General features: G+C 30.7%; 3 protein-coding genes across 7 annotated transcripts; 2 read left to right on the forward strand and 1 right to left on the reverse strand.

Moving 5' to 3' along the window:
- Positions 1 to 72: 72 nt before the first annotated feature.
- On the forward strand, positions 73 to 2952 carry LOC117241648. 3 transcript variants are annotated; one of them, XM_033507574.1, is made up of 9 exons: positions 73 to 288; positions 480 to 650; positions 788 to 1032; positions 1091 to 1317; positions 1384 to 1647; positions 1723 to 1914; positions 1994 to 2235; positions 2333 to 2647; positions 2717 to 2952. In XM_033507574.1, the coding sequence occupies exons 2-9, from the start codon at positions 568 to 570 to the stop codon at positions 2835 to 2837; spliced, it is 1689 nt and encodes a 562-aa protein (XP_033363465.1). In that variant the 5' UTR covers positions 73 to 288; positions 480 to 567; the 3' UTR covers positions 2838 to 2952. The 3 variants fall into 3 exon arrangements, with proteins under 3 accessions (XP_033363465.1, XP_033363466.1, XP_033363467.1); XM_033507575.1 differs by having other exon boundaries at positions 73 to 273; XM_033507576.1 differs by lacking the exons at positions 73 to 288; positions 480 to 650 and having other exon boundaries at positions 862 to 1032; positions 1120 to 1317.
- Positions 2953 to 2999: 47 nt separating this feature from the next.
- On the forward strand, positions 3000 to 8896 carry LOC117241646 (ATP-dependent DNA helicase Q5-like). Of its 3 annotated transcripts, none has more exons than XM_033507571.1 (13): positions 3000 to 3410; positions 4864 to 4988; positions 5103 to 5267; positions 5350 to 5526; positions 5604 to 5783; positions 5884 to 5989; positions 6071 to 6182; positions 6260 to 6487; positions 6562 to 6756; positions 6843 to 6966; positions 7037 to 7309; positions 7389 to 8601; positions 8676 to 8896. In XM_033507571.1, the coding sequence occupies exons 1-13, from the start codon at positions 3383 to 3385 to the stop codon at positions 8723 to 8725; spliced, it is 2976 nt and encodes a 991-aa protein (XP_033363462.1). In that variant the 5' UTR covers positions 3000 to 3382; the 3' UTR covers positions 8726 to 8896. The 3 variants fall into 3 exon arrangements, with proteins under 3 accessions (XP_033363462.1, XP_033363461.1, XP_033363463.1); XM_033507570.1 differs by lacking the exon at positions 3000 to 3410 and adding an exon at positions 4458 to 4742; XM_033507572.1 differs by lacking the exons at positions 3000 to 3410; positions 4864 to 4988; positions 5103 to 5267 and having other exon boundaries at positions 5405 to 5526; positions 5584 to 5783.
- A 149-nt stretch (positions 8897 to 9045) lies between these two features.
- On the reverse strand, positions 9046 to 27867 carry LOC117241647 (scavenger receptor class B member 1-like). Its single transcript, XM_033507573.1, has 8 exons — positions 27094 to 27867; positions 17018 to 17273; positions 16548 to 16689; positions 12915 to 13115; positions 12443 to 12667; positions 12043 to 12205; positions 11333 to 11577; positions 9046 to 11121 (listed from the first exon to the last, which is right to left on the reverse strand). Exons 1-8 carry the CDS (start codon positions 27305 to 27307, stop codon positions 10774 to 10776), a joined length of 1794 nt encoding a protein of 597 aa, XP_033363464.1. The 5' UTR covers positions 27308 to 27867; the 3' UTR covers positions 9046 to 10773.
- Between the last annotated feature and the right edge of the window lie 12 nt (positions 27868 to 27879).

The following is a 27879-nucleotide window of genomic DNA, read 5'->3' on the forward strand; positions in this document are numbered from 1 at the left end:
CAGAGATGCTATAAATTTTTTGTATAGTGAATCGATAACGTTGGAAATTGCATAAAAGTAGCAAGATGATTTTCTATCTTACAGTTTGTCTATGGGCGTAAAAATTGGGGCTAATACTGCGCCGTTAACTAGATTTGAATGAAAAAAGAATTAATTTTTCTACACATTTTTGTTTATACGTTATTTTAGTGATTTGTGAAGTAGTTCATACTTATTTAATTCATATAACTTGTTCTATACTCACAAAATAATGTATGATCAATTAAATGTTTGGTAAAGATCTTACGGGTAACGGTTTAAATAACTTAAATTTCATTCAGTTTTAACAAATTTTTTATTTTTATATAACACTGAAAACAGTTAGAAATTATTTTTACAATTCTATTAGGTTTTGCATATTAAATAATATATTTATTTTTTATTTTTATTGTATCTATTTCAAAATTCAGGGTAAAATTACATTTATATTAACTTTTCAGTTCGACGTAAAGGTGTAGTTCCAATTAAATTTCTTTCGGTTATGTCTATAATATATTTTATTGTGGATATAATTAACGTTTTATAATTATGGAAAAATCTATGGATGTATTTACATGGATTTATCAATTAGAATGTCCACCTACAATATTCAACGATTCAGTAAAACAAATGTTTGTATAAAATTTTATAAATTTATTTTTATTTACATATAATGTGTCTTATAACTTTATTCTTGATCATGTATGATATTACTTAAATTATGATTATATACATATTTCAATTTTAAATTATCTATTATTTGTGATAGGTTGTACTCAGGCCTTGCTGGACTGATGTGGGATGATTTAGCTGAGGTTATATTTAGTGCTAAAGAAGCAAAAACAATAAGAAAAAATGTCTTATTATATCATTTAAAACAGAAAACATCTAATAAAGCTGTTCAATGTATGAAAAATTTATTAGAATTAAAATCAGAAAAAAATAATTTAAGGGATCAAATATCTAAGTTAGAGGAAGAATATGAACAACAAGATTTTAGAGTTAGGCAAAAAGGTATGTTATTAACAAAAATATGACAGAGAATATATATTTAACAAATATTTTTATTTAGTCCAAAAACTAAGAGATATTTCATCTAAGTGTTCTGTCATAAGAGCAAGAAGAGATTTACTTCAGATGAAATATGATCAAACTAATACACAACTTCATGATTGTAATAATATGAGATTAGTCTGTCAACATTTAATGCCACAAACTTGCAAAGATTTAGATCATAAAGTACTAATGGAAATGTCAGATGTAGTGACAAGTCTTTGGACCGGAGCAAATAAAAGACAAGTATGTATCTATATAACATTGAAGACAATGACAATTATATCTATATTATTTAGATTATATTTATAGGTGTGGGATATAGTATCAAGTAATCTTAGTCACATTGAAGTATCTACATTATGGCATTATTTATATCAAAGCTTAACTGAAGATCTGGATATATTAATTAAATCAGAAAATATGAAATCAGTGGAGCCAAATGGAAAACACATAAATATTGGTATTGCTAAAACATATGGACAGCATATTTCCATAGTCTCCAAACGATTATTATATAATGCAAGAACAAGTAATCATCAACAAAATGTTTTGGAATATATAGAAAAGATTGAGGTATGTTAAATATTAGTTAAATATAAAAAATTAAATATTAAATATTAACTTTGTTAATTTTAATTCTAATTTTAGACAGCTTCAAATAATTCTTCAGATATAAGTGAGTGGTTAGCATTAGCATTAGAAGTGCACAAATTAGAAAGTGAGCAAAGAAGTTTACAAAGAGAAATTGATAAAATTCGGGATGATTTATATGAAAGTAACACATTTGCATTTGATCTAACACAACTAGTTCTAGAAATTCAAAATACTAGTGCTGAAATTGTATGTTAACATTTTATAATTATTGTAGTGTGTATATGTATACATGATTATTTTTGCATTAATTTTAAATTAATTCTAGGCAACATGTATACAAGATATACAGCAATCGTTAAACCTTTTGAAATCTGCACCAATGTTTCTCATGAAAACAGAAGAAAAAATAAATGCGGAGTTACAAAAAATAATAACAATGCGAAATGATGGTTATGACTGTACAATGTTAAAAAATGATTTATCTACTGAATTGGATATATTTCATAATGTTTTAGATCTTAATGCTTTAAAGAAAGTCATGTTAAAAGGAGAAATTGGAATTTACAGGTCAGACTTCTTCCATATTGTAAAAATTCATTAGTTTCTATTTCTAAATCTAAAATAAAAATTGTAAATTGATTTGTATATTATGCAAATGTTTTAGGCATACGAAAAGTTGTTTCAGTGAAGCATCTGTTTCAATTACTAACTCCCAAATTTCAAATCTTGCGTCATATTTTCCATTGATTCAAATTCCTATATATTCTTTAATAGAATGTTATAAAAATCTAATTTCAATGTTCATGTATAAAAAATTAGAATCCTTAGAAACTGAAGAATATCTAAATACATTTCATATACCCCCAATAACATATGAGGAGAATAATTATAATACAGTGGAACTTTTGAAATTATCACAAAATATTAATACGCAAACGAGGACAGAAATTGATGAATTTAATGAAATCTTAAATGACTGGTAAGTATATCAATTACAATTAATATTTTGACTGTGGATGGCTATTAACGTTTGTATTATTACTAACAGGGTGAATCAACCTGTTCAAAAAGTAATGGAAGTTATTGAAAAAGCTGTAGATGGTGCAACTTTCCCAGAGTGGATCGAATTTTATGATTTATTATTATATAGGTTACAAAATCCTACATAGTTATGTGTATAAATGTATTTTATTTTTTATAATCCAAAATTTTTATGACATAGAACTACATATGTATAATAGAATAATTTATATATTTTGTTATTAAATTTTGTAATATTAAAAATATAGTTATTATTTACTGGGTTGGCAACTATGTGATTTTAAATAAGAAGGAAAATTCAAAATTTTTGATTAAAAATATAACTTTATTCAATTAGGTATTGTCTGTTTTTGTTGATGACCTTTTGCCATCTTTCAGGTAGTGTCATAATTCCATGTACATAAAATTTCTGATTTGTGCCAGCAAAAAACTGAATTAATTGTGATTTTACATCAGCGTCATTAAAAATTTTACCATTTAAGGAGTTCTGCATGGAACGAAATAGGTAATCTGAAGGCGCAAGGTCAGGGCTATATGGTGGATGTGACAACACATCCCAACCTAGTTCCAATAATTTTTGGCAAGTTACCAAAGATGTGTGGAGCTTTGCATTATCATAATGGGCTACCTTTCTTGAACTGCATCTCTCAGTTTGGCGAGTTGTTGAACGTACATGTTTGAAATAATCGTTTGGTTTCTTGGTAAAAGTTCAAAGTACAGAATTCCTTTATAATCCCACCAAACTGACAGCATAATCTTCTTTTGGTGAATCTTAACTTTTGGTGTCGTCTGGGCTGATTCATCTTGCATCATCCGCGATCTTTTCCAATTAATGTTGTTATAAACTACCCAATTTTCGTCGCCAGTAATCAGTCGTTTCAGAAATGGATCAATTTCGTTGCGTTTCAAAAGCGAATCGTAGATGCTAATGCGTTGCGTCAAATGAATTTTCTTAACCTGATGAGGGACCCATAAATCGAGTTTCTTGGCTATGTCAAGAAACTCGATTTATGGGTCCCTCATCAGCTTGAGAAAATTCATTGTTTTAATTTTTTTCAATGCGTGTATGCGATACATTGAGCTTCTCTGCAATCTCACGCGTTGTGTTATGACGATCTGAATAGATAATGGCCTTGATATGGATCTCATCAATTTCAACTGGACGGCCAGATCGTTAAACATTTTTTAGTGAAAAATCATCAGAACGAAATTTGGCAAACCAATTTTGACACTGCTATTCTTTCAAGGTTTCATTCCCATATACGGCACGTAATTTCTTATGTGCTTGCGATGCGTTCTTGCCTTTTCGGAAATAATACAATAAAATATGTCTGAAATGCACGTCTTGCTCTTTCATTTTTAAATTGGGGTAAAAACGAAACTAAATAACTAATCGATACAATTTTTTTACTAAATTAAAGGTGGAAGTCCAAACAACATAAACGCAATACAGGTTAGGTGCTTTGAACACGCTGACAAAACAAAAAAATGTGCTAAGACCACCTATTGACAAAATCCGCATACCACTTAATTGCCAAACCAAATTATCATAAAAGAACATATGAATCCTCTAACGTATGCATATACAGTCTGTTCAACGAGACGAGGCATTAAACTTAAAATTTGATTGCTACGACTGCAATAGCTGCCGACTAGTGATTAGTAACTAGCGTCGACAGAGTTTCACTAGTCGGCAGCCAATAATTGGAGTCACAACGTCATATTTTGTTTAAGTTTACTCTGGTCTCGTTGAATGGGCTATAGTATTCTAGTATTTATAGTGACTTTATCTATACTCATAATCATGGCGGTTTTTGTAAGTAGCGTATTTATAAGTTTAGTCTACAAGGATAAAAACTAAAAAGAATTATTTTGTATAATGTACAAGCAATAATTGTATCTCTGCACTTTTACGATTAAAGAATTTAATTTATTGTGGGATAAAATGCTGTCAGTTGTTCTGAAGTCTGTATTTGGTTATGATGATTTTAAAAGTGATATTCAGAAACAAGCAACCACTGCTGTTTATAAAGGTTGATGTCATTTATAAATAACAAATATGTGGAATTTACTTATTTTTTTATCGGCATTAAAATTTGTTGTTATTCTTAATATTTCTGAATAAATCAACTACAATAAATTAAACATTTTTAGCCAAACAGGATGTATTTGTGTGTATGCCAACTGGATCTGGGAAATCACTTTGTTTTCAATTGCCAGCTTTAATGAAAGAAGATAAAATCACAATTGTTTTTTCACCATTACTAGCTTTAATAAAGGTATATATATATATACATATATGTTACAAATATGCATCATACATGAGCATCACATAGAAATGTAGAATATCCAAAAACAAACTGAATCTATCATATAATGTTTTCTTATTGTAGAATCAAGTTGACTTTTTAATAAGTAAGAAAGTTAATGCAAACTCATTGAATTCAAATACATCCACTAAAGAAAGAAATGCAATAATGAAAGATTTGGCATCTAATTCTCCAAAAATCAAATTATTATATGTTACTCCTGAAATGGGCGCACAGCAACATTTTCAAGTAAATGACTAATTTACAATTGTGATAGAATTTCCAATGGCTGTATGCATATTAATTGATTATTCAAATTACCTTTCTACAGGCCACAATAACAAGATTGAACAAAATAAAAGCATTATCTTATTTTGTTGTTGATGAAGCTCACTGTTTGAGTCAGTGGGGTCATGATTTTAGACCTAGTTATAGAGAATTAGGAAAATTTAAAAAATTATGTCCTAATATTCCCATAATTGCATTAACAGCTACTGCTGCAAAAGAGGTAAGTATGTATACTTTATAAACTTAAGGTATTTACAAAGGTTTAAAATTTAAATAGTGTGAAATATATTATTATAGGTGAAAGATGATATACTCCAATGCTTAAATATGAAAAACCCTGCCATATTCTCAGTTCCTGTATTTCGACCTAATCTTTATTATGATGTATGGTTTTTAGAAATATTAGATAAGCCATTTGAACATTTAAGAAATTTTGTTATAGAAGCTCTTGATTCCCAAGATAAATCCATTCCAAAAGTAAGTTATTGTGCATGATAAACTTATAATATATGTAACATATGTTAGGTAACATACATAAGTACATAATATGTAACGTATATAACAAAATTAATTGCAGGCCAAAAAAAATTGTGGCATTATTTATTGTAGGAAAAAAGAAGCAACTGAAATAATTGCACATAAATTATCCAGTTCTGGTATACCTGCTCTAGCGTATCATGCAGGTAAATGTTATTATTATCCCTAATACTCATGAAACTAACAATGATAAAATAACTAGTAATATCTAATAATTATTTCTACAGGTTTAAAAAATCAAGAACGTAATGAGGTTCAAAATAAATGGACATCTGGTGAAGTACCTATTATTGCAGCAACATGTAGTTTTGGGATGGGTGTAGACAAGGGCTCTGTTAGGTAAATTATTTTATTTTATAGGAAGTGTATGTCACTTTTACTGACATTTGATAGTAATATTGTAATTTTATGTGCAGATTTGTAGTGCATTGGACAGTTCCTCAAAATATAGCAGCATATTACCAAGAATCTGGTAGAGCTGGCAGGGATGGTAAACCAGCATTTTGTAGGATTTATTTTAGTAATAAAGAATATTCAGCTATTGCATTTCTTATTAAAGAAGAAATTACGCGAAAAAAGTCTGAGCTTGTAAAATTAAATTGGAAAAATTTTGAAAAAGCTGTTTCTTACTGTCTTGAAGCAAAGTAAGAATTATTATATTATCTATGAATATCCTCTTATATACAAAGATTTAAGTACGGTTTAATGGATTCTACAGATGTAGACATGCCGTGTTTTCTAAATATTTTGGAGATAATCCACCTCCATGCAAAGATAGGTGTGATGTATGTAAAAAGAAAGATGCTGTTCAAGAAAGAATATCAAAGTTTGAAATGTGTCAAACTAGATCACAATCTCAACCTAAGTCCAGTAGCAATTTAGATGGTATTGCTTTACCAAAGTATGATGTTGAGTAAGTAATATACTTTAAAATGTTACGGTTATATATATTTTTTACTAAATTATAATTATCTCAGTCTTAATTATTTTTATCTACAGTGAAAATGAATATGGAGGGAGATTAGACTCAAGGGAAAAATTATTAGCTGAAAGTAAACGGGAAACAAAAGAATTAATTGAAAAACAGTTTGCTATTCGGAGAAATAATAATAAAAGCGACGAGGTAAATATATCTAAAGGGTAGACTTATATCTCTTTTATCGTTTTTCTTATCTGTATTTTTCCTACTTTAGTTAAAAAAACAAAATCGTGAAGATGCTAAACAATCTCATGTACGTGCACCTGAAAGTACTGATATAAAAATAAAAGGTTTAGCTGTGCAAATTCGTGAACATTTCTACAATCAATTGAGATCAGCCTTACTGGATAATTATGAAGCGGTTTTTCCTGAATCTAAAGGACAAATTCAAGAGACTGATATGCATGATTTAGCATATGATCTTGAATATAAAGAGTTATGCAGCAGTAAAATTGCAAATAAATATAAATTTGATATGTATAAATTGGTATGTAATTTGGCATTTTATATAATTCATTCATACTTTATTTATGATGTTTAATAACTTGAGTTTTTGGTAAATACAGATTTCTTCGATACGGAAATGTACCAGTTCTAATACGTTACATGAACATTTACGCGATTTTAACGCAAAAAGTAAACAAAATAAGCGACTAGAATATTTTAATGAATATGATAAAGAAAGAAATAATAGTCATTTAGAACATGACACAGAAGATAAGTTAAGTAAACAAGCAAATAAAAATATTTTATGCCCTACATTTAAGACTGCTCTAGAACTAAAAAAAAGCGAAAAAATATTGGAAAACAAGCCTATTAATAAGAAAAATATATTTGAGGCAAGTATTTTACAAGACGATAATAAAGATATCAATATGATAGAATCAAAAGACAATGTTAGTAAAAATTGCTTCTCTTTTACTGAAGATGTGGTTGTTAAAAATAGTTATCTCACAAAAAAAGACAGTGAAAAAGCTATAACACAACACAAGACTACTGACTTTCAAGCATTAAGTGGTTTCACATGTGCTCGAAAGATTCACGAAGAAATGTTACTAAAGGATCACAATAAAAAGTCACGAAAATTTTCGAAAGAACTCGCAAAGGAAAGTCCCAAAACTAAAAAAGCATCTCCCGCAAGTAAATCAGTTTATGAGCAAATTTTGCAATCTACAAAATCAAATTCTGTTGTAGTTATAGAAGATAATGGGAGTAATGGTAGTACTAATATCGAGGTTGAAAAAGAATCAAAATGTCAAAATAAAAAGAAACGTAAAGATGTAAATTTATTTGAAAGTAACGTAAATACAAAATTGAATAAAAAGGTGAAGTTTGAAGAAAAAAGATGTTCTGTAATTAACGAGGAAAAGGTTACCAATACTGAAGACATTGAAATAAATGAAATCTTTAGCGATAAAAATAATAAAATTAATCATGAAAAAATTGAAACCAAAGACATTAAAGATAAAAGAATATTTACAAGAATAGAAGATATAGAAAGAAAAGAAATGTCAGAACAGGAAAGCATAATAGTTGAACATGTAGAAATAAAAAAATGTTTGCAAGAGAAACGTGATAGAAAAGACCATTTAAAGCAATACACAGATAAAGATAAAAAGAAACTTGTACCTGCAGATAAAGCTACACAATTTAAAACTGTAAAAATTTTAAAATCATATTTAATGAAGTATTACCCATCTGAACGTATCCCTGATCGAACGGCATTTTCAAAAATATGTAGAGAAATGCATTATACTCTCCTTGGAAAAAAAATATTTGGTAATGTACAATTTTAAAAAGTTTTCATCTTTTTATGTTATTCAATTACTTTGAATTGACGGTAAATGTTTCAGATAAAGAGGGAATACAACAATTTGTTGCAAAATATATGACACAGAATTAATAGTCTTTGTCACAAGTGTCCATTTGAATATTATAAACAATTACACAAATTTTGTATATATACCTGTATAGATATGAAATCATAATTTGATTTAAGAAAAATTTTTTATTCATCATATATATTTATATTGGTATTGTAATTGTAAATTAAAACTCGAATTTCTTAAGTGTATCATTAAATGTATCTTTTTATTGAAATTTTTGTATTTGTAGAATCGAACCGCTGTAGTTTTTAATAAAGTATTTATGAGCCTATGCTTACAGTTTCTTATTTTTGCTTATAGAATATGTTGGCATTGTATTACAAAATAAATTTGGGGCCCTGTGTTAAAAACATTATTTATTGAGCAATTCTTACAAATACTTATATGTATCATTAACATTTCACTGGCAAGAATTCAATATTTTTGTAAAGAACATAACATTATTCCCATTAAATTGTGCAGAATATATAACTCAAGGAAATAGAATTTATGTATACAAAAAATTGTTATTGTTTTAAAGCTAAACATGATTTATAGGAATATATTTATTTGCATATTATAAGAATACTATTTCCTTAGTTCACTACAATTATTATTTAGATCTATAAATGAGGCAAGAGTGATGAAATATTTAAAGAAATATCCATACTTATGTTATGGGAACTTCAAAAATTTATACACAATGTGAATACTATATATGTTGAAAATTCGTAATTAATGTTGTTTGAACAATATTTACAAGTAGAGAACTGAAATACTTTGATATAAAAGGGGAAATAGTACATTTGGTCATATTTTAAGAATAATGTAGTCCTAATCTCAGAATTATAAATTTTCTTTAGAAAACTCAAATCTTAGTGTTAGAAACGTCTTAATAATTACTTAAAACTAATGGAAGACTATCACAAATTTAATTGTACATACGTGAAATTACGAAATAAATGAATATGTGATAACATTGCGATCTGGTATCATTATATCATATCATATGGATATGGTATCAACCAATTATATTGAAGTTCAATGACAGAATTTGCACTTAATAATAAAAATATAAGGATCTTTTTTATCATTGATAAAAAAGAATCTATGATGATAATATGTATATTTTACCACTTTTTATGATTAATATAATATAATACTTTTAACAGCTCTTAACAAAAGAGCAGTATATATTTATTTAGTATATGTAATTAATAATAAAATTCTATTACTATATCAATAAATATGTTTTAAATATACAAAATCAAATAATCCACAATCCCCTTTACCGTTTCCTAAATCCATTTCAATTTTAATTACAAACGATGCTATTCAAACTTGATATTTTTTGTATATTATATTACATATGATAACATGATTGGTTATGTTAATGAAGTACCAACTACCTCATGTTTTTCTTTTAATAATTATATGTATTATAAATCACTTAATCACTATACCAGTCTATAATATCAGTCTTAATGCACTTAATTATCTATATAAAATTAGAAAACCCCTTTATGCAAATTATTGTATCCTCTTGTGCTTCTTTATCTATAAGTGCACCGGTCTTTGAGAAATTTATTATAAATATAAAATACCATCACCAAAATATTAATAATAAAAATTTCTGCACCCATCAACAATTTTCCAATAACAAAAGATGTTAATTATACGTAAAAGTAGAAACTAATAATTTCTGAATTAGCACCGTTTGTATTGTGTCGTTTAATCAGTAAAATTACAATTGTTTAACAAGATGTCACTATTTATCACTTTGCGATTCCATTTGAAAAAGGTTATCAATTATTTCATATTTTATACACTATGCAACTATATTTTCATTCTAAGATCACAGTGCATTAATAAATAAATAAAATTTCAATTTTACGATACTATAACCAGTTTAAGAAATATCGAAGATAAACATATTTTCTTACTTATCGATGTGGAATTCGATATTTCGTTTGTATCGACCGCAGTATCTCGAGATTGAAAATAATCTGTATGCTTCCCATTGGTTTCGAACATCAATTTTACGCGGGAAATAGCCTCTTTCTATAGTTTTCCCGGATGTTGATGGTTACACGATATCTTCTTTCAAAGTTGGTAAGTCCGTTGTTAGTTCGGATTCTTTGCTTTCTTCTTTTGATTCAATTAACGAACTGTAATAAGTATCCATTTCGTCGATCTTACACGACATTCGCCTACTGTTAAAAAATTGTAATTTTTTGTTTTTCATTTGAGAGCCGAACCATTGGGTAGTCAACATTGATTCTTTCGGATGTACGAAGATTTTGCGAACACCGAGAGCTATAAGTATAGGGCCAATGAGCAACGAAGAATAAATCATTATACTTTGAAAAACCGGTAAGAAATTTAAGTAGAACCAGAAACGAATAAGCATCGATGTTGGCAATTTGGACATTCCCTGGAAAAAATATATTGAAAATTAGATATATTTTTATGGGAAATTTTACAAAATTTATATTTATAATGTATTTATTATATTATATTGACAATATCATGGATTATTTAAATTTATTTGGTAAATCCGAATGTCGAGATATCAATGCTATTGATATATTCGATATTGAAGGTATATGTTCGATACTTGCAATTCGATATTTTTCAGTACTTACGATTTCGAACCACAGTAATGGTAAGACGAAGTTTTCGAATTTTTCTACTCTGGCCATATGTCCGATATTTTGCAAAGCCATGTTGATTTGAAAACGGAAAGCAAACTCTACCGGAAGACCTGACTGTGGTTGAATATATACGAAAGATTCGTGAGCATCACGGTTTGGAGTTAACCCTTCGATAGATTCCAGGATACTTGGATCGGCCTTGTAGAAGTGTGGATACGAGAGAGCAATTGGAAATCCTGCATCATTGTGAAGGTAAGTAATCAACATGAATATATAAATTAATTTCCTTTCTTTTCGTTCTTTTAACTCCATATTCTTAATGTTAATGGTTGTACGAAGATGTCATCGATTGTTTATTATTACACAGTGTATTTACTCATGTATCTACTAATTTTTTAATATTTACTAGTATGAATGAATTATTCATTCTTCTTTGGTAATTAAAGCAATTAGAGTATATCTACGATTGATATAGGAATTTATCTCCCTAAATGGATCTTTTTTCTATCAAACTATAACTATCAATCTGTCTATTTTGACTATGTTAATTGATACTGTTAGCATGAGTGATGGGAATAAAATTTAACGACACCTTTTGATTTAATGTTAATACGATCCATACTTTGAAACATTTTTAATATTCGTCAATGTAAAATATATATTTTTTTATGCTATTTTTATAATCATTTAAACCATTTTACCGTAATAACAGTCGGTGACATCAATTAAGCCAGGTTTTAAACAATATCCATGGCGGCAGAAACATTTGTTCTCCGGAATGTAAGCACCATTATCCATTATATTTTCGACGAATGTATATTTATATGTATGCAAACCCTTTATTGTTTTTTCTCCAATTCGTGTCTGTAAAATTATGTTTTAATCTTGCTTATTATACCCTTCGATAGTAAACATCTACTTAACCTCTAATATTTTATATACTATTTACTATATTTTTGATAATAACTTTCTTTTCATAAGTCAATGATAATTCAAAGTAGTACGAGGATCCTTCGAAGATATATTACAAGATATTATGAAATTATTTGAATACGTAATTCTCAAGTGTTTAACGTGTACGAGCATTGAGATACAACTTACCATGGTGGCACTGCGACAGAGGCTTTTTCTAAAGAATAATACGGTATCGTTCGGCTCGATGTAATTTGCATACTTTGCTCCATCGCTAGCCCCCTTCACATTTGCACATTTTCCTGTCCATTGCGGCAAATTTACATCACCATTATACTTCTCAATCAAACCTGTCCGCCGTATATCCTTCTCGCCGGTATAAACGTTTATGTAATCACCCTCAAAATCGTACATCTGTAGTAAAAAGGAAACACTAAAATCTCTGCAAAATACAGATGTACAGTCGAGATTCGAAGTGATACCTAGCAAAAGGGTAGCGACTTTCCAGAAGCTTATAAAATTGTTAGTTAATATTTTTCAAGAGGACCTGATTAAAATTTAAAGTAATAATCGTCTGTGAATTAATTTATTAATATAATTGCGAATTAATAAATTTTCAAAAGAATTGAACAGACAAAGTTGTTAAGAATTTGAAACTCACTCTGTCAATGAGACCTAGTTTGTCAAATTTGATCCACGATGGCATCATCTTATTGCCAAGTGTAACAAGAGTGGATTTGTAGCCAAACATAAATTCTTTAGCAGTCATTCGTACAAGAGGGTACGAATTCGTGTTAACGATTAGTAGATTTAATGCTAATCTGGTTAGATAGGCAGAATTCCTCATTACGTTTGTGATACTCTGAAATGAAAAAAAGAGAATTATCTCATAAAAATGTGAAAAATTATTTTGCACTTGAATCCTTTTATAAAGATTCGAAGAGTCGAATAAAATAGCTTCCTGATTATTATCAAGATATACATATAATCGGATTCTAATAAATAAATTTGACGCTAGTGTAAACATTTGTGAATGTTAGCGATGAAACAGTCTAAGCTCGCTATTAATTAGCTATTTATTTTCTTTTCTTCCATTTGTAAGCTCATCAATTTTTGTGTCGCGATATAATTAATCTTCTTTATTATGAAATGTGATTTTTCATGGTCGACGTATTCTACAGTTAATTAACGATGACTTGTTGTCGGAAAATGTTAAAGAGAACATTATTCATTCCCGTATCTTCTGTTAGGCGACTTAATTATGCCGTTTCGTTTTGTCCTCGTACCGAACTAGGGTTTCCCTCATCTTCATTTTCTGTCTGAAAGTTCATTCACGCGGCTGCATTTAATTACATGCATTTACCGATCTATGTATACGACTAGAAGATCTCGCTTTGCGTTAACTATTTTTTTTACTACATATATACATTTGTATGCATGCGCACTGGTACATGTGCTACACACGAATATACATTGATAAATTTTTTCTTTATACTTTGACTGCTATGAATAATTATTGAAATGTTCTTGAAGAGGAAATTGCACTTTCGGTTTCACATTTAGCTTTCCCTCTTCGTTGTTGTACGTAACAATCGTTCTTTTTGATGTTTCTAAGAACATAATTTAGAACCGGACACTATAGAGGATGTTGTTATCCGTGTTCATTGATATAGACGTACTTGCAATAACGGAAATTGATGATTAAGTCACTGGAGAGGACTGGTCATAAAACGCGTTGTGTACGATGAGAATATTGCATTTCTTGGATTCTTTGGATCTTATTATTATTTGGTTTATTTGTTTTTCTTTGATACAAACTTGTTAATAAAAAGTTTATGGAAGATACAAATAATGCAAAAAGATAATAACTGATGTTAGATTGATCGTAATGTTTGTTTAGTTTTTATGATCATGCAATAATATGCATAAGTTTTTAATTGAACGTTTTAGTCTTTTTTGATTATTACCAGTCCACTAATGGCACATTCAATATTTTAGAATTACTTCACTTCTTATAAAGTCATTGTCAATATGCAAGTAATCGAACGAAGTATGTTATTATGTTGCGTAAAGCTAAGAAATCTATTGATGAAATGTTTAATTCTCTTAAACAATTTGTATAAATTTTGCCTTAAAAAAGCACCCTAAATGTATGGTGAAACATTCTCTTGATTCAAGTACTTGATGCTTTCTTGCTTTAAATATGATGCATTCGTCAAGAATGTCTTCGTGCGTCGAATGGAAATTTACCGTGTATGCGTCGGCGATCACGGTTTTTTTCGAATGCAATACAATTCTAGGGAAACAGAGATGTGTCACGCGGAATATTTCGTTCAACCGGTATTTTTCTGTGTTTCAAGGAAATGTTCTTTTATAAACAACACATATAAAGTTGAATTTTAGTATTCATTGTAATGGAACATGATATAGCTGTAAAATTTTACGACGTCGTTGTTAGTTACAACTTGACATTTTTTCTACCGAGAGAATAGACTTTTTTTGCAGTTAAAATTGAGTATTTTACCCTACGGCATTATTCCACCTCTCTACCTTTAGCTTTCGTGTCTTTAGTAGGACATTCTTTTAAAGGAAATGAATAGATTCGAATATTCTCGATTCCTGGTGAACCACCTTGGACCACTTTACTTAACCAAAGTTTTATTTATCACATATATCAAATATGGTACTCTTTTACGCCACAATCTTGCTAGAGTATCTGTATGTTTTTATAGAAGTGGAGATATCAACGAATAATACCAAATACACTGATTCAATTAATCGTGCATTACTGAACAACATGCAATTTTCATGATTAGCTTTCTTTCTGTATGCAGAATTCAAACACAATATTATATAATACTTCCGTCTTTTTTGTCACGATGACCTGTAACCTCCTTTAACGGTAGACCTTGAGCTTTCTGCTTCTAATGAATATCCTATTCAATTTCTGTGACGAAGACTCGATTGGGATGGAATATATCTCCATTCCAATTATTTACATTAACCTGTTCCGTGCTTCTTTTCTTATCCTTAATATTGTAAGATATGGTATTTCTTTCATCTAATAAAGGATTTGCTTTAAGAAAAAAATATTCTTCTTCATTTCAACGAAGAATTCTTTAAAGAGAAGAAAACGGAAGTTTAGCCGTGATACGCGTAAAGGAATCGTGCTTGATGAATCATTGACCCTATTGGCAGCTATTCTACGGCTGGATGCAACTTATCAATATATTATTTCTTGCTCTTGAAATTTTACTGATTCTGAGTACTATTAAATATCTCCTTATCAAATATTGTTCTATGTTGACAAATAATAATTTCTCTGCGCAATTACGTTGCAATAAAGTTATCATTTCATAATAAAGAAAACGAGTATAATCAAATGATCTTATTTGAAAGATTGTTTTCTAATTTTGATATTTGCTGAGAACTTGCTGATACAATTAAAAATATAACACGGTAGTACTACAAGTTCAATTGAATTATTAATGATGGATGACTTACTTGTTTCTTAACATTTTAAACTATGATTATGCGATTATCAGATTAAAGGAAGGTACATAAAGGTTCATAAGGCTTATACATTTATACTCTGTTAGCGATGAATTTATATACTAAAGCGCAAGTGCTGAATAAATATGCTAAAACACAATGTAATTAAGTAAACTCGTAACCTTGAAATTTAATTAAGTTGAAGTGTAGAGAATGATTAGTTGTAGTTGATTCATTTGAGCCTGGTAAAGGTTATCATATGATTTAGTATGTGTGTGTCAGTTATATGCGGTTATATAGGTTTATAGGAACACCTTATAGAAATTCTTTATAGGAACAGTTAGTGAATAGAAGCTAAACAGATTTAACTGAGTGAATTATCCGATGTTTGTGCATATGCATATTATGAAATATTAATAATTTTGGAAATATTTATGAATATATATTTTTGTTTGCATTCTGTAAATTAATAGGTTTTTGTAGTCGTCATGAAAATATGAAAATTCAAATATCCGCGAATTTGACGATTTTTAAATTCGAAAATGCGTAAATTAAAAAATTTCAGATGGAATTGACATTTAGCTTTTATATTTATCGAATCGCATATGTCGATTAATAAAACCACCGAAATTGTTCATTCATTTTCGAGATTTTCTTCGCTATGATTCAACGTGCATACACGTGTACATACTGGTGTAGATTAATCAACATTAAATAAGACTGTCTTGGTAATTGTGTGAAACATTCTCATCCGTTAGTTTCTCCTTCCCATAAAAGTATATAATTAAACAGTTTCGCTTACCAATAAGGCGATGTTCGGTAATATCATTATATCTTCTTCTGTCCCATTGCTCATATGTGGTATATATTGCAACGGGTGATGTAGATATGCCAGCACCGTACCATTGTCATTGAACTGAATATCTTTGTGCTCTAACGATTCCCTAAAAATCAATTATTTTACGACATTAAAGAAAGATATTGAGGCTTTCAAATTGAAATTAAATATCTATGTACGACTGAAAATTTTCATATTTACGTGTAGCACCTTTAAAAAATAGTCTGTTGAAAATTTTATCTAATTAAACAAGAACGTTACAGCTTTTTAATCTTCCAATTGCAGTTTTAATTTGTTTTCAACAATACTGGTCATGGTTAAATTATAGAATTGAATAATTTATAATTAAATTAACTGTATATACTTAATGTGCTCGAAATAATTTCTCTAAATCACTTAAGTTTTATTTAGGTATAATAACTTGATACACTTACCGGTAAACGTAGGGTCCAATTTCCTGGAATCGTAGCTTGCTTTCCTGGCCAGATAAATATTCCTCGTGGTTTGTTACGTTAAAAAGATAGACTTTCAGGTAGAGTTCGATATTCGGTCTTCGCCATATTTCGAATATTTCACCTCCGGGGCTGAACATCACCTTCGCGCGGAAAACTATTTCGTATGGATCGAGCGCCATAAGAACACAGCCGATGGTAATGCCAAAGAATCCCAAAATCATCGGCATGAGAATATCTGCACGGTTTTGAAAAATTAACGGAGTGAGAATTTTAGAGCATTCGATTCGTAATAATTAATATTTGATTCCATCGGATGATAAGATTGTTGATTGGATCGTTTTATCATGTCATTTGTCGACATGGGATACATAGTAGGTGTGAAAATTTCTTAATCGTTATATCGTTTTTATAATGAATTTCAAAAAATACAGATCTATTGAATACGTACAGTATCATGACTAAAATATATTATTATATTCGTCGTTAATGTATAATTTGAACTAAAATAACAATAAAATTTGATGGAAAAGTTTTGACAGACTCTTTTGTGACTTCTTTAAATTTAGATAATTATAGTTGCAAATGCCTGTCGAATGTAGAAAGCGAACTTTCGGTTTGTGCATAAATACATCATTTGCGGCTGAAACAAGACTTTTTTCCCCTGTTTGGTAATCAATTGCGTCAACGTGACTCTTCTGGATAAAGTACGATCATCTAACTTTTTTTTCTAGATCGTCTTACGTAATTTCACAGCAACCCGCTTTTCCTATTTTGTGTGACATTGTGAAAAACACTGTTTGGATCGAGCTACGAGCCCCAGTGCAATATTTCGATTGGTGAAGTTACAACAAAAATGATTCGTATGTTGGAATCGACATTATAAAAAGTGATCTATGTCTTGATTTATCGTCGAATGAAAATTAGGCTTGTGAGAATTATGTAACCATTTTTAAAATTATGTTTTTTATTCATTTCATCATCCTTTTACTTATTAATTTTAAATTGTGTAATTATATAATGAATATTGTCCGAATATATTGTTTATCTAGAATTTAAAAGTATCGAGTATTCTCTTGCTCGCTCGGGGAAAAACAAACGCGGACAAATGTCATGGTATGAATCCCTCAATTTTTTAGAGAATCGTATCCTTCAAGAGCTTCGAATTATACAGTCCAGGACCAGAACTTCCGACTTGTTTCAAAATATTACGTGCCGCGAACGGACGACAATTTGTCGAATTTGCATGAGATATATGTACTTGGAATACACGAGAATTCATTCTAAAATTTGTCGCTTGTGCACATGAAACTGTTCGATGAATTTTAAGAGAATATTCATCAGGCCTCGAAGAAAATATTCGAGGTTTTGCGTCCTTTTTAAAGGAATTTACCTTCGTATTATACTTTTTTTTCATAAACTGATGTTTATTTCGATTGTGAATATTTTTAATATCAATTGGAAAATATGTATGTACATTACGCAAATGTTCACCTATTCAGTCTTACGAAGTGGTTAAAGTGCATCTGCTGATGCAATTCAGGTTGTAACATGTACTTGATTTCGATGTTTAAGGTCTCTAACTATACTTCTGGTTAGTTTTGGGTCGATATTTTAATCATTTGATTGTAAATGGCAATTTGAAAAATTTAACAAACGAATAATTAAAAGTTATTTTGTATATTTTCTTTTGCATCTCGATAATGATAATTTTCGATGAAAAATAATTTTCGTCATGCCTAAGCGAAATCATCTAAATTAAGATATTAATTCTTTAATATTAATATACAGTGTATATAATATTAATATAATACTAATATAACATTCTTAAATACTAATGGATTGATATTGAAAGGGACACTTTAAAAAGTTCATTTTCTCACGGAAGGGAGCAGAGATCGAAGCATCGATGCACGATAATCAACGATCTGTTCAGTTTTATTTATTCGTCAAGCATTTACGTGTTAGCGTGATGTTGTCGGAATCCTTGGCGGAATAAATTTATTTAAACGGTATATTGTGATATATCAGGAATTTGCATACATGTTATTTATCGAGCGAAAGAAAAGAAGATTACGTAAGGCTTGATTGTTTTCGAGATTAGGAACGAAGGACTCGATGGCCCTGGATTTTGCATAAATCTCTATTTTTGTTTGATCACGTTTACGCGGCTTTGATTTCTTTCTTATCTTCAAATCAAACGACGATGGAAAAGTAGCTGTAGTAGAAAATGACGAAAACAATTAGACAGTGATTTAGGCGTGCAAATGATATGCTAATTTAATGGCTTAGTGGCCACGTGTAATATATCGCATATATGTAAAATCCTACGGATAAAGATCGTCTAGATCTTTGATTACTTTTAATTTCTGCGCATTTTCTGTTTCCTGTTTTTCTTTTTTTCTGAACTTGATCACGAGACTGACTTAGTTGAACCACCTGATTTACGTAATTGTACGCACTATTACTGTCTGTGCGTTACACACCCATGGTATTCATCGAAAAACGATGAACGTGTAACCGATTGCTTTGGTAACCGTTAAGTAATCTTTTCGTAGATCACCAGGAATACTAATGTGTCGCGGAAATACAATCGCAAATATCGAACCCCGTGCGTTCCTTCGAAGGACGTGCATACCTGTCGATCGATATAGGTCGTCTTCAATCATATTGAATTTTTTGAATACGATTTAAGTGTAAGACTGTCCAAATATCTGTAAAGTATTATGAAATTAGATCTTGTTCCTCAATCGTTCGGTAACGTATTTGAGACTTCAGCTAATCATGGCAATTAGACAGGTTAGACTTAGAAATTGATCGTTATAAATAATCGATTAGTATAAATAACTTCAACTCGTAAGATAATCGCTCAATTAATACATCGTACGATGTTATCTCCGGCAACACGCCGTGCAATTGTCACGTAGTACGTGATAAGAGAGAAAATGTAAAAATAAAAGTAGCGAGACGCGGATTGATCATACGTCATTTTCTCGGGAGATGAAAATTTAATGAGATGTTTCGAGTATCAACACCTCGCGGCGATTGTAAGCTAGAAAAAGACAGCTAACGATAAGTACTTAATTATAAGCGTGTGCACGAGAACCTTTCCAACATCATAAAGAAATGAGAATGATTTCCTAAAATGATTTTACGTAGAGGAACGATTATTTTATGTCATCGAGTTCGTTGATGATTGGAAATTATTTCTGACATTTCAAAGTAGCGAACACCGCTAAGTTCGATATATGAATACTAAAATTCTGGTGAGTGATCGAAGATTACCAAATACTCTATAGGCCTATAGGTTTCGTAGAAGGAATCGTTTTGCTCTCGACTATTGCAAGATCGCTGGCAGTGCGGCACGATGTGGTAATAATTTTCCGGCGGTAATCGGGACGCGACTGCAAATACGCCATCCAATAGAAAGTGCATATTTGCCCCGTGTCTCGTTATATTTTATATCCAGGGAATCGCGGCTCTTTTGTGGATGTTCACTTTGACGAAACATCTAGCTTCCATACACGGAACAGGAAATTACAAAATACATATCTATTCGTGGGCAACGACGCCGTCTTATAGCAATCTTCCAACAAAATGTTACAAATCATCACGTAAATTGTAGATTATTAATCACAAGACTTCACTTACTATTATATCTTACACGTTACTTTTATAAAAAAACGTAGTTATTCTTTAGCAAGGTATACATTAAGCAATATGATAAAAATTAATAAGCACATATATGTAATCATGCTTCGATCTCCATAAAATTAACGTATACTCGCATGTGTTTAGTAATTGCTAAAACAGCAAATTTAATAGCAGTCATTTTCACTGATTTGGTGTTAAAATTGATATAAAAATGAAATACTATAGTATCATATTAGTGGAATCAACGAAGATTCTATTATCTATCGGTTAGAGCAAAAAGCTATATTAATATTCAATCTGATCTCATTTTCGAATTAGTTCCTTGTACATTGATTAATACGTAATTACGGCACTTATCGTCAATGCGAAATGCGAGCTCGTGTTCATTAACTAGATACATAGCATTATCGGTTAACCGACGCCTGCACGTGTGACTGCACACAATTTATTGTCAGATTAGCTGGTTGATGACTTCCATACGATCATTTGCTTGCAACGAACAATGCACTTTGAGACAAAAGCAACCTGAAGCATCGTTCGTTTAATAGTTTATGGATCTTTTTATACCGGTCGCGACTCGCGAAGTTGTGTAATGTAAATAAATCCAACGAAGGTATGGCACGTGCGAATTTTTCTTTTTTGTAGAACCTTGTTCGCAATGTGAACAAGGTAATAATGAAATGTTTTAGTTGCGTGCCGAGTCTACCTTTCTTAGGTTCCGACTTCGTACTGCAGGTACTTTTATTGTCATCTTTCTCCTCCATTTTATTTATGCAATCGCCACTTGAATGAAAGATCAAGATCGCGATTCTGAATGCATCGTACGTCTTTATAACATTTGTCTTCTTTTATTTTTTATTTTCTTTATAGTTACGCACTCACTTGAGAGACTTCTAAATATATTCGTAACTTCATAATTTTCATTCATATGTAATTTTCATTCAGATTGCAGCATTCATTAGCGCGTGTATTCAATATTTTGATCTTTCATAGTGCGTATTTTTATATTCTTTATTCTTCTCTATTCTTATGTAGGAATTCCCATAAAATGTGCAGTAAGTATTACTCGGTAATCTTGTCTAAGAGTTAAGCTAAAATGCTAGATAAAATGGCTAGATAAAAACAAGCACTTTGCAGAGGTATGTTGAGGATATTGTTTTCACTGTATCAGAGGAGATCGTAAAATTCTAGAAAGTGGTAATTCATCTGCATGCGTAACAACGTTGTTTCGTAGTTTTGAAATATTCGCGTAATGACAGATTACGAGAATTCATTTACCGTGATCTTTCCCCTTTCTATTATTTCACAAGCGTTCGATCAATTGAAAAGTTCTATAGATCCCCTATTTCATGCCTTCCACCATTCATCATTCCTATTCTTTTCTCGTGTCTTCAGCAGGTGCATCGTGTGACCTTAGGTGAGAGATTTAGCAAGACACGTTCCATTCGCTTAATTTAGGATCTGACTTTTTTCAGTGAGTAAAAATCGTCAATTCTCATGCGTTGAATTAACATTCCGATGGGTACATCAAATGCCAGCAACGAACGACCAAATTACGAAGTCTCGCGTTGGTATTTTTAAGTGGAACCACCTTGCGCAAACGTCATGTAAATGAACTGGACGTACTTTGCAATGCGATAAATTTATGAGATAGAGGTAGTACCATATATTTTCCTAATGTAATTATCAGGTGGTAAATAATAGCTATTCCTTCACTTCATCTATCTACTTATTTATTTATTATATTTATGATTTTATGTATTGATTTATTTGATTTTATATTTCGATTTTTGATTTTATCGGCGTTCAATTTTTTATTCTTATGATGTATGCAAGATTTCTTGAATATTAATTCAATATTAAGGCGAACACTTTCGCGAGGTTGAGAAATCCGAGCACTCCTCCGTAGTAATGTACTAAACAGGGCCGGAGGGGTGAGTGGGTTGATGGTGGGCTTAAAAAAAGAAGGTGATAAATAACAGGCAGGAAAGGATATAGAAAGTGCGAGAAACAGCGTATTTGTCATTAGAAATAGCGAATTTAGGAAACAACTGAAAAGTTTTCAACAACTTGTTAACGTTATATCGTTGATATAATAGATATCTTTCTGATAGATACACGTGGAAATTTGATTTTTAAATTTAAGCATTTCTAAATTTGATTGTTTCTTGTTTTCATATTTTTTGAATTTCAAATGAATGTTTTTACTATACATCCCGATTTATGTGGACTACTCTACAATGCGATAGGAATTCCTAACACAATTAATGCACTTATGCGTATTCAAATGTATCAGAATAAAATAGCCTGTCAGAGATGGTAAATTTTTGTTAAAGATCGTAAAAAAAGAAACGCATTTCTTTACAACGATATGATTGTTATTGCTGCTGGTTGGTTCAATAGACCCAGTTGTAAGTATGATATAAATATCAAAAAAGAAAAAGAAAATGATAGATAAAGACGATCGGAATGAGTTCTTTCTGTAAAATAACTCGTCAAGAAGCAAAGCTCGATCTAAGGAGAGAATACTGTTCGACGTTAATGGTTTTTCATTCTCCGATTTTGCTTTCATCTTTTCGTCTACTTGTATAATTTCCTGCATACCAAGCAAATTGGTCACTCTTTTTATTATCTACCTTGCTAAACCGCATCGGGAAAATGGTAGATGGCAATGTTGTGTTGCACCGGTTACAAGAACAGGTTTATCGAAGCTAAGGCGATACGAAAGAATAACCTTGCGTTCGACAGGAGACTGCCTACTACATTAAAATACCAAATTAGAGAAGCAACCACTATAATAACCGTTATTTTTGAACGTGTTGATAACCCTACAAATCAAACGTTAATGCAATTAACCCAGTCATCATAAGATAGTATCTCTTTCGGCCTCGATTGGTTTTATTTTTATCCATCCATCCTTTTTTTATTTTTTATAATGTAAATATAGATGCTAATGAGTTAATAATAGATTATACCATTAAAAAATTCCTTAAGCATCGTTTATCATGCTGTTGGATAGATACGTGCGAGGTGTCTGGAAGTTTCTGATACTTTATTTTTGCCCCTTTTCGTCTCGATGAACCGGTTTTGGTGGAAGTATCCGGTTGTTCTTTTATAAACGATTTCAATACCATTGCCAAGTTATAAGAACTCCGAATCGAGGCGTTTGAAATACGTATAAATTAGTTTTTACTTTGGTGGAAAAGAAGCAAGCTACCGACAGCTTCTTTAGAGATCTTTAATCTTTCGTGCTTGTCAAGAACAATTAAATTTATCCTGTGTGAATCTCTTTAGCATTTTGCATCGTTTTCGTTACCTTTTATTTCTTAAAGAAAGAAAACGTTCTCTAGAAGTTTAGTAGAAAAACAATTTTGGAATACCATTTTATGCCACTCGAATACAGTACATAAGATATGCACACATTTTTCTAATTAAACGTATCGCTAATCACGCAAGGGATTGTTTATAGTTCAACTTGAGTGATTGAAAATGTTTTGACATTTCAACTATCAAGTTTAAATAAGTATTCAACAAGTAATCTTAACCACAATGAAGCTATACACAGGAAAAATGCACCATTCACTAACGTTACAGATAACTTTATCAAAGGTTTAAGGGCAAACTGATAAGATATGAATGCACACTAATACTAACGAAGCTATGATGCATTTCTTGAGGAACGCGGCCTCATTTGTAAGTTTCTGGTAATACGTATTACATGGGAATGTGATAAATATTCGATAACTCGATTACTTCAGTGAAAAATGTTAATACCCTGAGATGAGAGTGGTCAATATTTTTGTACATATTGGTTACGTTACTACTTATGCTGTCTGATTTCGAAGAAATGAGTCACGTTAAATATTGCTGCAAAAATATATGTTAATAGATTCTTGTGGTGTATCGAGCCGTATATCGAAGATCTAGCTATTACGAGTGACGAGTAAATGTTTTGAATTCGAAATAAAGACCCGTTGGATGTTCTTGTTTTTTTTATCAGATATGTATTTTACCGTCGTTCAGTGCACTCTGAATGTTTTCATCGATTTTAAAGTGAACAGATTATCCGTTCGAATCTTCAAGAATTCGTAATTTCAAAAAACTTTATTTCGAAGAAGTTCGAGTCGTCGCCATTTGGAATGACAAATTGACTGTTATTGCCTACTTATCTTTTACTGGCTTACTCATTTTTCTTGCCATTCTTTTTCTTCTGAATTATTAGGTATATTAAATTACTTTATAATAGCATTCGGTTTATTAATTTTTTACAGGTCAATTTGCAAATGACAATAAGCCACATAAAGTCGTTAGAAAATTTCATTAGTGAATCATTGCAGTAATTCATCAGAAGGTTTATTCTCTCGAGGAAAAGCTAGATTATCTTGTTACTTGGAATATGCATTCAGTTAAGATTCTGATTAGAAGATTACCTTAATTTGTATTGTTAAAACACCAGTTTATACGGCATTGAACGAAGAAGGAAGCTTTTCATATTCGAGGATTCTATGACGTTCTTGCGATTCTCCGACGCGTGTGTCCAGGAAGGATAATCATTATTAGCATAAAGTACGCGTGCCGTTTTTTTATTGCTTCATTGAAATCTTCATATGGAGACGGACATTCTCCTTTCTTTTTCCTTTGTTCTCAGTGAGTAGGAATTGCGATTGCTTTGTCACACGTACCGGCTATCATAAACGAATAAAGAGAGAATGAGAACCGCTCATGTTCCAAATTAAAACTTGTAACCTGTACTAGCTGTAACTCATTATGGAAATTTTGTTGTCTTTAATTGATGTTTTTTAATCTGCCTATTAAGATATTTGAAAACTTTTCATAAAATTGGTTTAATATCTTCACTATTTCTACACTATTCGCTATTTTCACTCTTTTAAATAAGAACCATTAATTTTTCAAGCAATAATAGTAATTTTACAGCATTATTCTTCATTCATTTCTAATAAACGAATGATACATACGTAGCTGTACAATATTAATAGGACATAGATAAATGATGAATATATGGCGAAAATAGATTATGATTTTTAGCGTATATTTGCAACGCATTAAACATATAATCTGTTTATAAAATTATCAATTTACTAATAACCATAAAATGTTTTATTGACATTTGACACAGAAATGAAAGGCGATAGCGATATCAAAAGTAAATTCGTTGATAAACTACCCGAGTGGTATATCACTCACTTCGTAGACAAATTTTTATAATTTTTTATTTGTATTCCATAGTCCGAATGTCATTTAATCTCATGTTAAAAAATGTCGAAACGGGGTTGTTAAACTTCGTAATGTCCTAAATTTAATTTTATCGTTCCTCTAGATAAATATAATCTATGAATAGATACCAGAAATCTTTGGAGTCAGAAGCTACATGAGAAAGTAACGTCCAGAATAATTGCAGTGTAATTTATGAATGAGTGACAGAAATTTTTAAAAGTTATACAAGGCATATAATTGACAAAAAACAATACGAAGCGTAAAAAGCACTGTTTTTTATGATCTCTTAATTCTTCTGTCATTTAATTAGCTCCACGATATTAACATAATTCTTTCTTCAATAAACAGCTTCCCTCTTTGTTAACAACGATTATTTAGATCTATCTAAAGTAAAGGATTAGAATTGATGTGACTTTACGTAATAAATAAAACGTTGAATAAAAATGAACAAAGAATAATTGAAGCATAAATAGCCGGGGGCGAATTCTATCTCACGAATCTCACGTGTAACTGTATCAGATACGGTAATTCGATCATTTTAGGCGATAACTGAAACGTTGGCATGAAGATGTTGCACGATTATAGATTTATACTAGGAAGTAATTATTATTATATTATTATATATTATAATTATTCTATAAAAAAGAGTCGTGTCATACCATTCCATTTCATTGCATTACTTGATGTTGCGTCCACTTGTCGAATAACACCATGATAATGCATAATTTACCGTGAATGCGTGAATTCACTGATATTTGCTATAAATACGTATCATTTGCACTGCGATCGTATTTTTAGTTAGATACACTCGATAATTTCAGGAAATTCTATAAATTGGCGTTTTATGGTAGATTTGTAATTGCCTGATTTGTTGCAGCTTCGATTCGTCATCGTCATTATCAGCGATATAAACGTATTTATTGTATGAAATTTAATGTCTTGAATGGAGAGTAATACAAATTTTATCTTAATACTTAATTTTATCTTATCTTATAAATTTTTCACAGAAAGATTCATCGTGAATTAATTTTCGAATCAACAATTCAGACTATAGTATATGAACATTTATAAATTCGTCCCGTCGAATGGAAACTTAACAAAGAGACAATTACGAATTCACCGTGCAGCTTTTGAATTTACAATTTCCGCATTTAAAAGCAATTACTTACTTCTCCATCGACTTGGCCTTTTATGCGTATGCACCGAGAGAGCCGTATTAATGAAATGATTCATGACAATCGAAGACTTTCTTCTTAAATCGCTTGCCCTCCGACTCATCGCCATCTCCTCGGATTCGCTGGAGTCGCTCTGATTTTGATTCGCGTTGACGTTCGAGTAGCGTCGACCGGTGATTTTGCTCCATATCATCGTAATTTCCTTCATGGCGTAACAGTAGGCACAATCTCTTTTGTGTTAGCGAAGAAAGTCCATAACAAAAGGCACCCGCACGAGAGATTTCGTATTATATATAATTCACTTGGCGTGTTACGAAAATTGCATGATAATAATTTCAGTTCTTTGACAGAGAATTCACGAAAAAAAAATTCGAACAAATCAGATGTAGAAACGAATCAACATCCACGTAACAAACTTTCGACTCAAATAAAGTTCAAGTTCAATACACTATATAACGGTTCCTTCAGTCACACTGTGTGATAACTTTAACGATACTATGGTGTCCAATAGTCGATCGTGGACAGTTCTCGAGTCGATTAAAGATTCTTCTTCGTGAAATTCGACGATTTGAATTCGTGAAAACGTTACCAACGAATAGCTCGATTTGGACGATCGTTGATTGATCACTGAACGATTCTAACTCGTCACGCTACATAAATGGTCAGAAGAATCGTGCACTCGATCGTTCTCGGTCGACAATCAACTGTTCTCTCGGTCTCGGTGCGAACCGTGTGCGCTTCTGTACAAAAGTGACGAAACCATGGAACAGCAGAGTTCAA

This window comes from Bombus vosnesenskii, unplaced genomic scaffold (genome assembly GCF_011952255.1).
Source record: "Bombus vosnesenskii isolate JDL3184/JDL3185 unplaced genomic scaffold, Bvos_JDL3184-5_v1.1 scf7180000016261, whole genome shotgun sequence".
NCBI classification, from domain to species: Eukaryota; Metazoa; Arthropoda; class Insecta; order Hymenoptera; family Apidae; genus Bombus; species Bombus vosnesenskii.

Bases quoted from the DNA above. Each gene is read 5' to 3' on its own strand.
- LOC117241646 (XM_033507570.1), top strand. From the start codon at position 4,655: ATGCTGTCAGTTGTTCTGAAGTCTGTATTTGGTTATGATGATTTTAAA. The intron at 4,989-5,102 runs GTATATATATAT...TTCTTATTGTAG, and splicing joins CATTACTAGCTTTAATAAAG to AATCAAGTTGACTTTTTAAT. The intron at 6,488-6,561 runs GTAAGAATTATT...TGGATTCTACAG, and splicing joins TCTTACTGTCTTGAAGCAAA to ATGTAGACATGCCGTGTTTT.
- LOC117241647 (XM_033507573.1), bottom strand. From the start codon at position 27,307: ATGAAGGAAATTACGATGATATGGAGCAAAATCACCGGTCGACGCTAC. The intron at 12,206-12,442 runs GTAAGTTGTATC...ATAATTTTACAG, and splicing joins TCTGTCGCAGTGCCACCATG to ACACGAATTGGAGAAAAAAC. The intron at 11,122-11,332 runs GTAAGTACTGAA...TATTTTTTCCAG, and splicing joins CATTACTGTGGTTCGAAATC to GGAATGTCCAAATTGCCAAC.
- LOC117241648 (XM_033507574.1), top strand. From the start codon at position 568: ATGGAAAAATCTATGGATGTATTTACATGGATTTATCAATTAGAATGT. The intron at 651-787 runs GTTTGTATAAAA...TATTTGTGATAG, and splicing joins AACGATTCAGTAAAACAAAT to GTTGTACTCAGGCCTTGCTG. The intron at 1,033-1,090 runs GTATGTTATTAA...ATTTTTATTTAG, and splicing joins TTTTAGAGTTAGGCAAAAAG to TCCAAAAACTAAGAGATATT.